The 12,049-nt window shown below is 43.5% G+C and overlaps 1 protein-coding gene across 1 annotated transcript in view; it reads left to right on the top strand.

The window, feature by feature from the left end:
* SGIP1 (SH3GL interacting endocytic adaptor 1) overlaps nt 1-12,049 on the top strand; it is a 277,554-nt gene that overhangs the window by 55,520 nt on the left and 209,985 nt on the right. The window contains exon 3 of the mRNA XM_072649764.1: nt 3,129-3,173. Coding sequence (XP_072505865.1) covers nt 3,129-3,173 — 45 coding nt within the window. The remainder of the gene's footprint in view (nt 1-3,128; nt 3,174-12,049) is intronic.

Raw genomic sequence — 12,049 nt, forward strand, 5'->3', positions numbered from 1 at the left:
AGAGTGCTTTGCAAGACTTTTAAAAGGTCAGCTGTTAATATTGTTATTATACATTGAATTACAGTTTATAATGATATATAAAAATTATTATATAATTATAATTTTGTTATTATATATGTATATAAATTATCTCTACCCATGTCCTACCCATGTCCCTACCCATGTCGTACCCATGGTTTCAAAGGCCCTGAGAAGTATTTCTATCTAACATTTCTCTTTCCATCCTGACAATCTCTAATGAGATCATGCAGGGGACTGTGCTTTACAAACTGTGAAGTACCTTACAAAGGTCATCAACTATTATGAATTCCTCTCAAATTGTGACTGAGGGGGACAGGAGAGGTCACATTTTGAAAGCACTTTACAAGTCACAAAACAGTTTTCTCATAACTGTCTCATAATCTGCCTCAGATATTAACTAGTGATGTGATTACAGACAAATTATATTTCATCACCCAGCCTCAGTTTCCTTATCTGTAACATGGGAAGAGTAATAGCACCTACTTCATAGAGTTGTTATGAGAAATAAATGAGCTTACTGTTGGTAAGGCTCACCTGCTATAGGAAGCTCAGCTTCTAGTACAATCATTCCCTCCCTCCTCTACAAAAAGTCACCTGTATACCTATAGATGCAATTTAAGCTACCTGTGGTCAGGAACTGTCTCACCCCTGTTTTTGTATCTGTGTTGTCTAGGACATAGAAAGGTCTGTTGATTGAGGATATGTAAATGTGAACTTTGGAGGGGGGGTTGTTTTATTTTGTTTTGGGTTTTTTGAAGGGGATTTCTGGGTATAGGGGACTTCTAAAAACAGAACCTCCTCCTACCCAGGCTGATCAGAACCTGCTCTGCAACTCAAAACTTTAATGAGATGCCTATAGCACAAAAAAAGTGCAAGTTACTTACCCACATTCACACAACCAGTTAGTGCCAGAAGCTAGGCTCAAAACCAGGCCTTTCTCATGCTAACCTCTAAACTAGAGGTGTCAAACTCATGCTTCATGCTCCAGGTAAAACTGGTGTATTGCCTGAACCAGATTAAAATGTAATTGGATATTATTTTAACAAAATAGATAAAATATGATACAACACAGATAATGTTCATTTGTGGTTCTCTAAACCAGTATGGAGCTGGCAGGGATTCTTTTAATCATGCTGGCTCAAAATTAACATTATGACACAAATATTAATTCAGCCTGTCTTACAGATGAGGAAACCAAGGGCTAAAGAAAGAAGTGATTTGCCCAGAGCTACACACAGTCAGGCTAGAGCAAAGCTTGAACCTAGGACTTTGACTCTTGAGCCAGAGCTCTTCCAAACAGCCCCAGCTGGGCACCAGACCTTAGATTTTCATAGTAACTTTAGACGTTAGAGACTATCCAACTTTCCTCATTTTACAGAGGAGGCAGTTGAGATCCAAGGGAGTTAGTATAAGGGAGCAAGTGACAGAAGGAGGATTTGAACTCAGGTCCTCTTACTCCAGAGCTCTTTCTAGGATCCATCTTCCCACTTTTCCATCTTAATAAGCAGCCATATTACAAGTGGACAAAGTCTCTCATTAATTGCAGAGCCAGAAGCCAGCTAATACCTGTTAAAGCAGAAAGGCTCCCACACCCCCTTGGGGAGATTATCACTGTCTGTTGAGCTCTGAGAGGGCTGAGCATGACTACCTGGGCAGAAGAGTGAAACAGAAGGTAGCCTACAAAGAAGGGTGCTTGCACCTGAGACTTGCAGCAGCCCTGCGTCCATGATAACTCTCCCTGACTCTCTGCTTTTGGAAAATGTTCGCCTCGTATATTTTAAAATTTCATCTAATTTTTCAATTAGCAAGCATATTTATTCTCTCTCTCTCCCTCTCCTCTACCTTCCCCCCTAACAAAAAGAAAAACAAAACTCTTGTCACATATCTTTAGTCAGGTCAAACCAAACAAATCCCCACATTGATCATGCACACTTTCCAGGGCAGGGGGCTTGACATGGGCAGCTTTCCCAGACGAAGGATGATGTTAGGAACTAGTGCCCATCTTCCCCAAAGAAGGGCAGTGAGTTACACTGGGGGAGGGGAGGGTGTAGAGAGGCTCTCTTTTGCTGCTGCTGCTGCAGAAGGCATCCATGCAAGGCGGCACTGAACCCCTGTGAAGCTGCCCAGCCGCCTCAGTTGGGTTCCCTCCCTCTACAGCTTCGCCCTATTCCCTCCCACATGACCTCCAGCCCGGTCGGGCTGATCCCAGAGGGGTCTCCCTTTTGTTTCTTTGTGTCCAGGACAATCCTCTGGCCCTTTTGCATGATTCAATGGCAGGGCCCCCTCTGTCCTAGACAGCCTGCATCACCCACTTTGGGGTGCCTGGGGTGAGGAGAGTATTTGTTGATGAAGTGACGTCAGCTGAATTGATTCCCTCTTGAATAGCTGGGGAGAGACACAAGCAGCCAGCACCCAGGTCCAGCCAGGTCGCACTCCCAGCGTCCCCTCTCTCCGCTGGGAGCTGGGGGGACACCCCAGCAGCTGCCGTCTGAAATGCCTCCTTGCAAGGAGCCGCAGGGATGGAGACGCTGCTCGCGCTCCTGAACGTCCCGCGCTGCTGCTCACGCTCATCCATAGCTGCCCTTTGCAGGAATGGTCCCTCCCAGAACTGCCCAAAGCCCCCACCCCTGCATCTGACAGTGCCTGATAATTAATCCCCTTCCCTTCACTCAGTTGCTGCAATAGGATTAGAGAGGCGGCGGGGGCAGTGAGGGAAGTGCGTCACAGGTAGGAGCAGGCTTGTGTGTTTGATGAAAGCTTGGGGGGCGGGGGGGAGCACAGAGGATGGGGATGAGAAATAGGTTCTTGTGTGTTCTCCAGGGGTATTGTGTCAGGAGATGCGAGCTGGCTACCATGTGACAAGGTACAGGGAAGAAGGGATTGGCTGAGCTCTTGGCAGGCTTGTGAGCTCAGCGGAGCTGTCCCTTTCTCTCCCAGCATCTCCCTGCCATCCTCTAGGTGGTACAGGGCAGCCGCATCCAGGGCCTGCCGTTGGCTTTGAGGCTTCTGCTTGGGGTCCGACTCTTCTTTGCCAGCGGTGGGGGGTTGGGGTGGGGGGAGGGGGACCCGACTGATAACCAGGATCCTATTTTCCCGTGTTTTTCCAGGCTCCTTGGAAATTGAGGAATGCGATTCTGCCACCATGATGGAAGGTAGGTGATGCCCCTGCCCTGTTCCCTGGGATATGGGTCCCCAGGCCCGCGATTGCCTGGGGTATTTGGGACCCGTGGTCCTAATTGAAACCAGGGTGCAAATGGGGCTCCTTCCCAGGACCTGTTCGCAGCCTCTTTCCAGGCCCCAACGCTGCAGATCCACTAGCAGCAGACTGGAGGCAGATTCAGGAATCAGACCTCAGGGTTTCTCCTTAGCTGGGAGTCCACAGATTTTTTTTTTCTCCTCATTTCCTGGACCAGAGAGAGAAAAAAGCCTGAAGTCTTCCCAGGGATGTGAGCTCCCAGGGAAAGAGCTTGCTGGGCAAATAAGTTAGGAGAGAGAAGGTATTTTTTTCTGGGCTGGGTTCCTTGGCTATCTTGATTAATCATTTACAATGGAAACTCGTTTTCTGAATTCAGCATTACCCAAGAGAGGTCATTGACAAAGTTACCCACATGGGAACCTGTCTTTTTTCAGACTAATTTTTTTCTTAAAAATAATAACAACTGAACCAGATGGAGTGATGTTTTTCTCCCTCTGAATCTGAGTCACTTTTTTAGAGAGTAAAGCTCTGTTTCAGCTGATTATGGATCTAAGGAGCCCACTACAATTTGCAACATTGACCAAAAATCTCTGGATTAAAATGAGAAACTGTAAAGAAAACCTTGAGGATGCTTAGCTCTTTAAAGATCTGACAGTATTCCGAAGCTCCAAATACTCTCCAGCTCCAAACCCCATTTTGCTGCACCAATGCTTATTAACCCTGTGCAATCAGTCCTCTGTCAGTCATGAACAGACAACTCCCCGCTGGTGTTGACAAGCTGAATATTTAGTGGAAAGAGGAACTTTTTCCTGTGTGGATGCATTAGGAACTATATCATGTTCTATTTAATTGCAGTTTCATCCCTGAGAGAGTAACAGCCTGAGGACACCTTTAAAACACACATAGCCATTAAGCTGATGGGGAAATAAACAGACTGCCTAGAGCTGGCTTTGATTTTTTCCCCCTTCTCTCTCCATTTTCACACAAGAGAATGAGGCAAAAGTGTTGGCCTTCTTCACGATGACAGGCAGAATTGACATCCCCAGCCTAGATTTTACCATTGCAAAAGATAATGCATTACTCTCAAAACAGCCAGGAACCTGGGGTGGGGGTGGGGGGACCATTTCTCTATTGGGCTAAGATCTGATGGAGTGGGTTAGCCAGAAACTCCCCTATATGTAAATTAAGGGGTTAATGGTGACATTTTAACTTCATGTAGCACATGCCCATTTGATCAAAATTTAATTTCTTTTCATCTAGTGCTTATATTGTAATATATGTGTATATTCGTGTATTGTTAATGGTCCTTACATGGAGGGAGAATCATTGAGTCATGGCACTCCAATTTCAGGGGGAGGGGGATCGCTATTGAAAAGAGTGATTCTATGTGATTTCATGATGGAGCCTGGTTTCATTTGCAAAGACCTCTGAAGCCGGCTTTTTTGACACAGATCTAACATCAGATTTGTTGAGATGAGAGAATCAGTTAGCTCCATGAACTCAGAATGGAGCTAAGCTCTTCATGGCAAGGTGACAGCTCCATCTTCCACTCTCCAGTTCAAGGCCCCCTGAATACCAGTGTCTCACGTGAAATTCTTTCTCCCCCTTGTCAAAATGTGCCTGCCATGCTGTTTCTGGATTGCTTTGAATATCACTCTTCGAAGTTAATGTGTACCCTTTGACTAGTAGTTCTAGAAGACTGGCTCATTAAAGTGTGGGACTCAGGAGCTAGCAATGTTGCTTGATACCGCCACCGAGCTGAGGTTGATGGAGTCCATTGTATCCTCTCAGTGTCAGCCCAATAGGACAAGATTCTTGTCCAAGGGCTCCATCAAACTAAGATGGGAACTGAAGCAGGCTTATGTTGGCTCTCAGGATGTATGATTTCTGGTCTGACCAGCACCAGCTCTGGTGCAGGATGGGAGCTCAGAATGGGCATGAAATTGTGGCGAGGTTATTGAGATAGTTGCCTTTGATTGAATGCTTAAAGAGTATAGAGTCCTCCAAATGAGACGTGTGTGTGTGTGTGTGTGTGTGTGTGTGTGTAACTAATGTTTACAAGTTCTAATGTTTGCTGCTTGGGACCATCTCTAGTTTTTCTGTAATTGCTTTCACAGTTTCAAATCATTGCAATGTCTCAGTGAGGTTACAAAAATATTGAGAAATAAACTTGATGGCTGGGGGTGGTGGGGGTGGTAACAAGCTTGGTTAAACATGATAGAAATAACACCACTTGGACCTGGATGGAAGGGGTTCTGTCTTCAACTCCACTGGCAGGCCGTTGATCTTCTAACTTAATTTTCAAGCTTTGATCCATATGAGTTCCTGGTTTTGTAGTATCAGACCCCAAATTTCATGTCAAAATTATTTCAGTGCTGTGTATAGCACCTGTGCTTCACCCAGCTCAAGCCATCCAAAGATAATAGGGGAAGATATTCCCAGAGAATCTTCGAAAGCAGAAAAATTCTGGGGAAAGAGCTCCTAACATGGCAGCTGCCCATGGAAAGCCATACTGGCTATACGTCACCTGAGGGGGTTAGTGCCATGGAATGTGTAGAATAAGGAAGTGAGAGAAAATGCTCTGAAGGGATGGGGGAGGACTTGTGATTTCACTGGTACAGAGAACTCTCAGGTAAGGAAACTCTCCCTATCAGTGCAGGTCAGCTACTTATCTGCAAGGACAACTAGGTGTTGTTGTTAAGAGTACCATCTGAATCCAGAGGACATGAGTTCAAATCCTGCCTCAGACACTCACTAGCTGTGTGACCTAAGCAACTCATTTAACCCCACTTGCCTCAATTTCCTCATCTGTAAAATGTCCTGGAGAAGCAAATAGCAAACCATTTCAGTATCTTTGCCAAGAAAACCCCAAATGGGGTCATGATAAGTCAGATTCCATTGAAAACAATTGAGTACATGCCTTCTCTGCAACTTATAGTCTAAAGGACTTGACTAGAACCCTGATCTAGTAATGTGATTTGCCCAGATTTCCCCAGCAATTATGGATCAGAGAAAGGATTTGAACCCAGATCTTCTTTGCTTCAGGGCCAACTCTGTGTCCCCAATGCCACACTAACTAAACAAATATGTTAATATTGTAGTTAGTCTGGCATGTGCCCAAATACCCACCACTCTATTTGCTTCCCCTTGCCACATGCACAGGCACATATAAACTAGGATCTTAATGATCTTTGCTTCATGAACACTTTGGGGAGTCTGTTGAAGCCTACAGATCCCTTTTCTGATCCCAAGGCATCTGATTTTATGCTTGTTAAGTGCATCAGAGGAAGATTATGGAACTCTGCACTAAACTAGAAGTTTTATGAGGGCAGAGACCTAGTCTTCCCAATCTGTGTACCTCTTCCAGCACCTAGGACAGGGCTCTAACTATGTCAGGGCCTTAATAAAGGTGGATTAGATTGCTGCAATTGAAATTATACTCTAGAATGATCTATGATGAAGTTTGGTTTTATATTATCTTAGAATAAGGCAAGGTTTTTCAACTCTTATTACTTGAAGCAACAACCAGAAGAGACAAAAAACTTGGCAACATGTATAATTCATTTTGCTTCCACTCCAATTATATTGATGAACTACTTCAAAGAGTCAAGACTCTTTAGAAGATGTCTCTGGGCAAGCTGCCAATGAGTATGAGGAATCTCAGCCCATTTTACAGATTTTTATTAAGCACAACTACTCTTAACCAACCCAGGCCTTTAATAGAACCACATGATAACTTGTTTATTTTTTAAAATGTATTTATCTGTAAAGATTCCTGATTTGGAAGTAACTAATCTCCATGAAGAATGATTTAAAGGAGTCTGGCTTTCTTCAGCCCAAAGAAATCTTAGATTTAGTAATTGAATGTTAGCTAAATTCACCAAGCTTTTTTTTTAAATTAGGGTCAACAGTTTTCTGTACATAGGGACAGGGGAGGGGGTTGATTTGGAGGAATTAAGGTAAGTCCATTTTTAAATATGCCTGCTAAACTCATTTAAAACAAGTCATATAGTTGACTTGAGGCAAGTAGGTAGTATAGTGGATAGAGTGCTAGACTTGGAGACAGGAGGATCTGAGTTCATATCTTGCTTCAGATTCTTAGCCTCACTTTTCTCTTCTGTAAAATAGGATAATAACAATATCAAAATGTAAGTCATTTCTGCAAACCTTAAAGTTCTATATAAGTTGCTGTTGCTCTTGGTCTTTGTAGGGTATCTGTCCACCTCTGCAGATGTCAGTATCAAATCCTGCCTAGGTAAACCCTAGCCCCGTACTGTTGATGGTTAAGAGAGAGCACGGATAAGACAATTCCTTCTGTTAAGGGTAAGAGGTAGAATCTGAATCAGGAGCCTAGAGCTTCTGGTTCTGTCCATCTCTTGAGTGTCTCAGCTGAGTAGGGAAGGAAATTAGCTGTAGGAGCAGAACCTCCAAACCGACTTTGGAGGAAAGAGCCAGGAAGAGGAGAAGGAACTGGCTTTTGGACTCGGCTTGTCTCCCCAGGCTGTGATTTGTTTATAACGTGGTTTGCCTCATATCCCTGGCCTTTACTGATGAATGTGGGAGCATCATATCTAAGAATCAGAAGGTTAGAGCAGGAAAGGACCTTAGCAGCTTTCCAGAGGTAGGTACTCTTAATATCTCCATTTTAGAGCTGGAGAAACTGATCTTCATTTACAGTTGAAGAAACCAATGTAGAAAGAAGGTTACAAGGACTTGCCCAAGATCTCACAGCCAGTGAGTGTCTGAGTCTGGATTTGAGCTCAGGTCTTCCTGACTCCAGGTCCCGTGCTCTATCTGAGTCACCCAGTTGCCTCCATCCTCCAACTGAGTCAGGGTTGTAACAAACAACTTTTTAAGTGGGACAGCTACCCCAAACCAAAGAATGGTCTCAGTTGACTGCTAGATGAGGCTCTCACTCTGGCCTACCATCTGTGAGTTTCTTATTTTAACTAATTATTCTTGCTAACTTGGTACCAGGCCTCATTGCTTCTCTGTTGTTGAAGGAAGGCCACATGGTCCTGGAGAAAGAATGGTGTGATATGTAGCTAACTGACCCAACCTTAAATCACTACTACTATTAATTAGTTATCTATGAATTAATCAATACCTGCACAATCTTGGGCACATCTCTTTACCTCTCTGGGCCTCAGTTTCCTCATTAGAAAAATGATGGCGTTAGAGACACCTCCTAATTTTGTCTCTATGACCCTATGATTCCCTGGCATTTAAAAATATCTGTTTTCACTTGATTCTGATCAAATGCTGTCTTTGTGTCTGAAAGGCATTGGGGCTCAGAATTAGGCATTTTGCAATTCCCTGCTGAGGGGTTTTGACCTCCTGATTCTTGAATCTTCCTGTAAACAATGAAGACATTTTTTGCATCTGGGGATGGAGGACTGTTGAGTGTTCTGAAAATTCTTTGATGTTATAGTTGCTGCCAAATCAGAATTGGAACATCACAGCCAGTGACTGCTCACTTCATAGCCCCCAGAACTTTGGGAGTATAAGGGCAAATACGTGCCTCTAGTTCTCCCGTCTATCCCCACAGACTCTGGGAGTGACTTTCATTTTCATTTTTTAAACTTCATCTTCAGCTGAGGGTGGGCAGTTCTGTAGTCAATATTTCAATTTCTTTTTTCCCCCTAAATTCATATAAGGCTTCAGTCCTAAGAACCTAAATCTCTTTATTACACTCAGCATTTCACACATATTTGAAAAGGTTGAAGACCATTAAATTAAAAAAAAACATTTAAAAAGACAGGCTTTACCTTCAAAGAAAATTTATTTAGACAAATCATGGGGAAAGACTCAATGACATCAGACAAGAAAAGAACATAGACATCTTCCGTGTTCTAGATCTTCACAAGAGAGTCACCAGGTTGGGGAAAGGATGAGAGACCTTGCTCTGCAAGAGCCCCTTGAAGGAAATAGAGTTATCTGGCCCAGGAAAGAAAAGCAGGCCATGAATGGTCTCTTCACATGAGAGCTGTCTCCTAAAGTGTGAAGAGCTATCTTGGGGACAAGGGACTGAAATGATTCTACTCAGTTCCAGAATGGGTAGCAATTACAAAGAAGTCAGTGTAACAAAGTGAGCTTAGTAAGCAATCAACTCATGTACGTTTGATGTAATTAAAAATTAGAGCTCGCCAGAAAGTGAAACAGGCATGTGGTGAGACCCTCAGCTGGCTTGAATCACGTTGGTGATTTCAACTTGTAAAGTCCTTAGAGGAAGCATCCACCATTTTGTATTTCTATATCTTGGGCCCCTGGCCCACGGTTCCATCTCCAAATAGAGGATCATTATAGAGCTGGGAGGGGGAACCTTAAATGTCACCTAGTCCCACTCCCTAGTTTTATAGATGAGGAAACTGAGGTCCAGCAAGAGAAAGTAACCTGCCTAATGCCCCACAGGTAGTGAGTGGAGAACCACGTTCTAATCTGAACCTAAATCCTATATACTTTCGCCAAACTGCGCTTGTCTAGCAAGTCATTCATTCAACCAGACTGCGATGGAGTTATTGCCATTTGGAACCTCACAGTCTAATGAAATATACCTATTTGTAGAATGTCATAGCTGTATATATCTATAAAGAGATCTAAATATCTACAAATATCTATATTTAGATATATCTATCTATCTAGGTAGATCTGTATCTTGTTCTATGTAGAGATATCTACGTAGGTATCTCAATATAGTATCTAGATAGAGATAGATATATCTATAGAGAGATTTAGATCTCTATATATCTAAATATCTATGAATATATATTATCTATATTATATATAGATATCGAGAGAGAGAGAGGAGAGGAGCAATTATTATATTCCCATTAATAGGTGCTGGTGGGTAACACCTATTTTTCACTTTATTTTTATTCCAATTTCTTTCCCCAAGGCCTTGTGCATAATAAGCACTTTATGATTGCTTGTGTTTTGAACATTAGTAAGGAACTAGGTTAGATTACTGGAACTAAATAGGATTGGGGGAACGTCTGGCATTGAGATAGGTAGTAGCCACAGGACCTCATGAGTCCTCAGGACTGGCTGCCATCAATCTCACTTACCTGCGTACACATCCCACCACTAATGACCTTCTCTGGTGCCTCTATGTCCTCAAAGCTGATACCAGCAAAGGATACAGTCCTGCCCAGCTGGAAAGGCTCCAAGTATAGACCTCAGGGAGGTTCTTAAACCGGGGTTTATGGACTGGATCTTTTAATGTTCTGATTCCTGCGTTTCCATATAATTGGCTTTCTTTGTAATCCTATGTATTTTATTTGATGCTTTTAAAGACTCTCTGACTTTGGGATGGGTCCTCAGGCTTCAACCGAATGAAGACCAAAGGGTCCAGTTATAGAAAAGGATTAGAATCCCTGGTTTCAAGGGCAGCTTTGCACCTGAACTTAGCTAAGAGAGATGGTCGTAATGAAAACAGCACCAGTAGTAGTTCCACCAGCTAGCACTTACCTAGCAAGTCTTAAGTGTGCAGAATACTTCCACATGTTTGCTCATTTTGTCCTCATGGGATCCCTATGAAACCGTTGCTTCTATTTGCCCCATTTTTTAGATAAGACACTGAGGCATAGAGGTTAAGGCAGGATTTGAACTCCCATCCCCCTGCCTGCAGGCCCAATGCTCTCTCTGCTGGACCACCTCACTGCCCAATTCCCTGGATTTCTTTCTGTGTCCTTTCTAGATACCTCATTCTTTATGTGTTAAGGCAGAAAGCCATTGAAGGCAGGGACTGTTTGAGGCCTATTTTATTTTGGAATATTCCTAGTGCTTAACACAATTCCTGTCATGTAGGAAGCAGTTACTATCTAGGCCTGAAGTCAGGAGGACCTGAGTTTTAGTCCTATCTCAGATACTTACTAACTGGGTGACCATAGAACTTAACCACTTCACTTCTGTCTGCCTCAGTTTCCTCATCTGTAAAATGGGGATAATAGCACCTACCTCCCAGGGCTGTTGTGAGAACAGTTTGTTTGTAAAGTGCTTTGCAGACCTCCCTGATATGGCCTTGTTAGCTGGTGGTTGTTGCTTTTGGTTGCCTGACCATCCCACAGTCGTGTTTGTGGAATGGAATCACCAAGAGAAACTTTAAAGGGCTTTATAAATGTTATTAACTTCTTTACTCTCTCCATTCTCTCTGGATCTCCTCTAATGCCACTGAAAGCCTTTCTTTTATTTTATCTGGCTCATTTTCTTCTGGTCTGGGGTCTCACCAGACCACCTTCCCCTTTTCTTCTCTCTTCTGCTGCAGACCTGAGAAGGGTCATGTTGAGGGTTAGAATATCTGATGTTTGTCTATAACAGATCTTTCCCCTCTCCCTCTCCCTTCATATTTGGGAAATAAACATCTGGACACAAGATTGAGAATGCAGGTAGGAAGGGCGATCTCTTTTCCCTGAACATGCCCACTTTGGGAGGGAGCCCTCTCTTGTGCTCCAAGGATCCCAGACATCCAAGAGATCATCTCATCTAACCTGGGCATTTGACCTTCAGGACACTGAAGCACAGGCAGGGAAGTGTTCTAGGTAGAGATGATCCAGGCCCACCCCCTCATGTTATAGCTGAACACTCTGAGGCCAACAGGGGGAAATGATTTACCCAAGGTCACCTAGTCAATAAGAGGTAAAGATGGGATTCCAACTCAGGTCTTCTGAATCTGGATCCAGGGCTTGACCCAAGGCACTAATGACTCTGTTTCTTCCATTCTAAATGACTGGAATGAGGGACTTCAGAGGCCATCTGATAAGAACAAGCATGTTAAGCCCTTTCAACACATCTCATTCTGATCTGCATAACAATTCTGGCAGGCGGGTGCCACCG

The sequence above is a fragment of the Notamacropus eugenii genome, chromosome 2, assembly GCF_028372415.1.
Source record: "Notamacropus eugenii isolate mMacEug1 chromosome 2, mMacEug1.pri_v2, whole genome shotgun sequence".
Lineage (NCBI taxonomy): Eukaryota > Metazoa > Chordata > Mammalia > Diprotodontia > Macropodidae > Notamacropus > Notamacropus eugenii.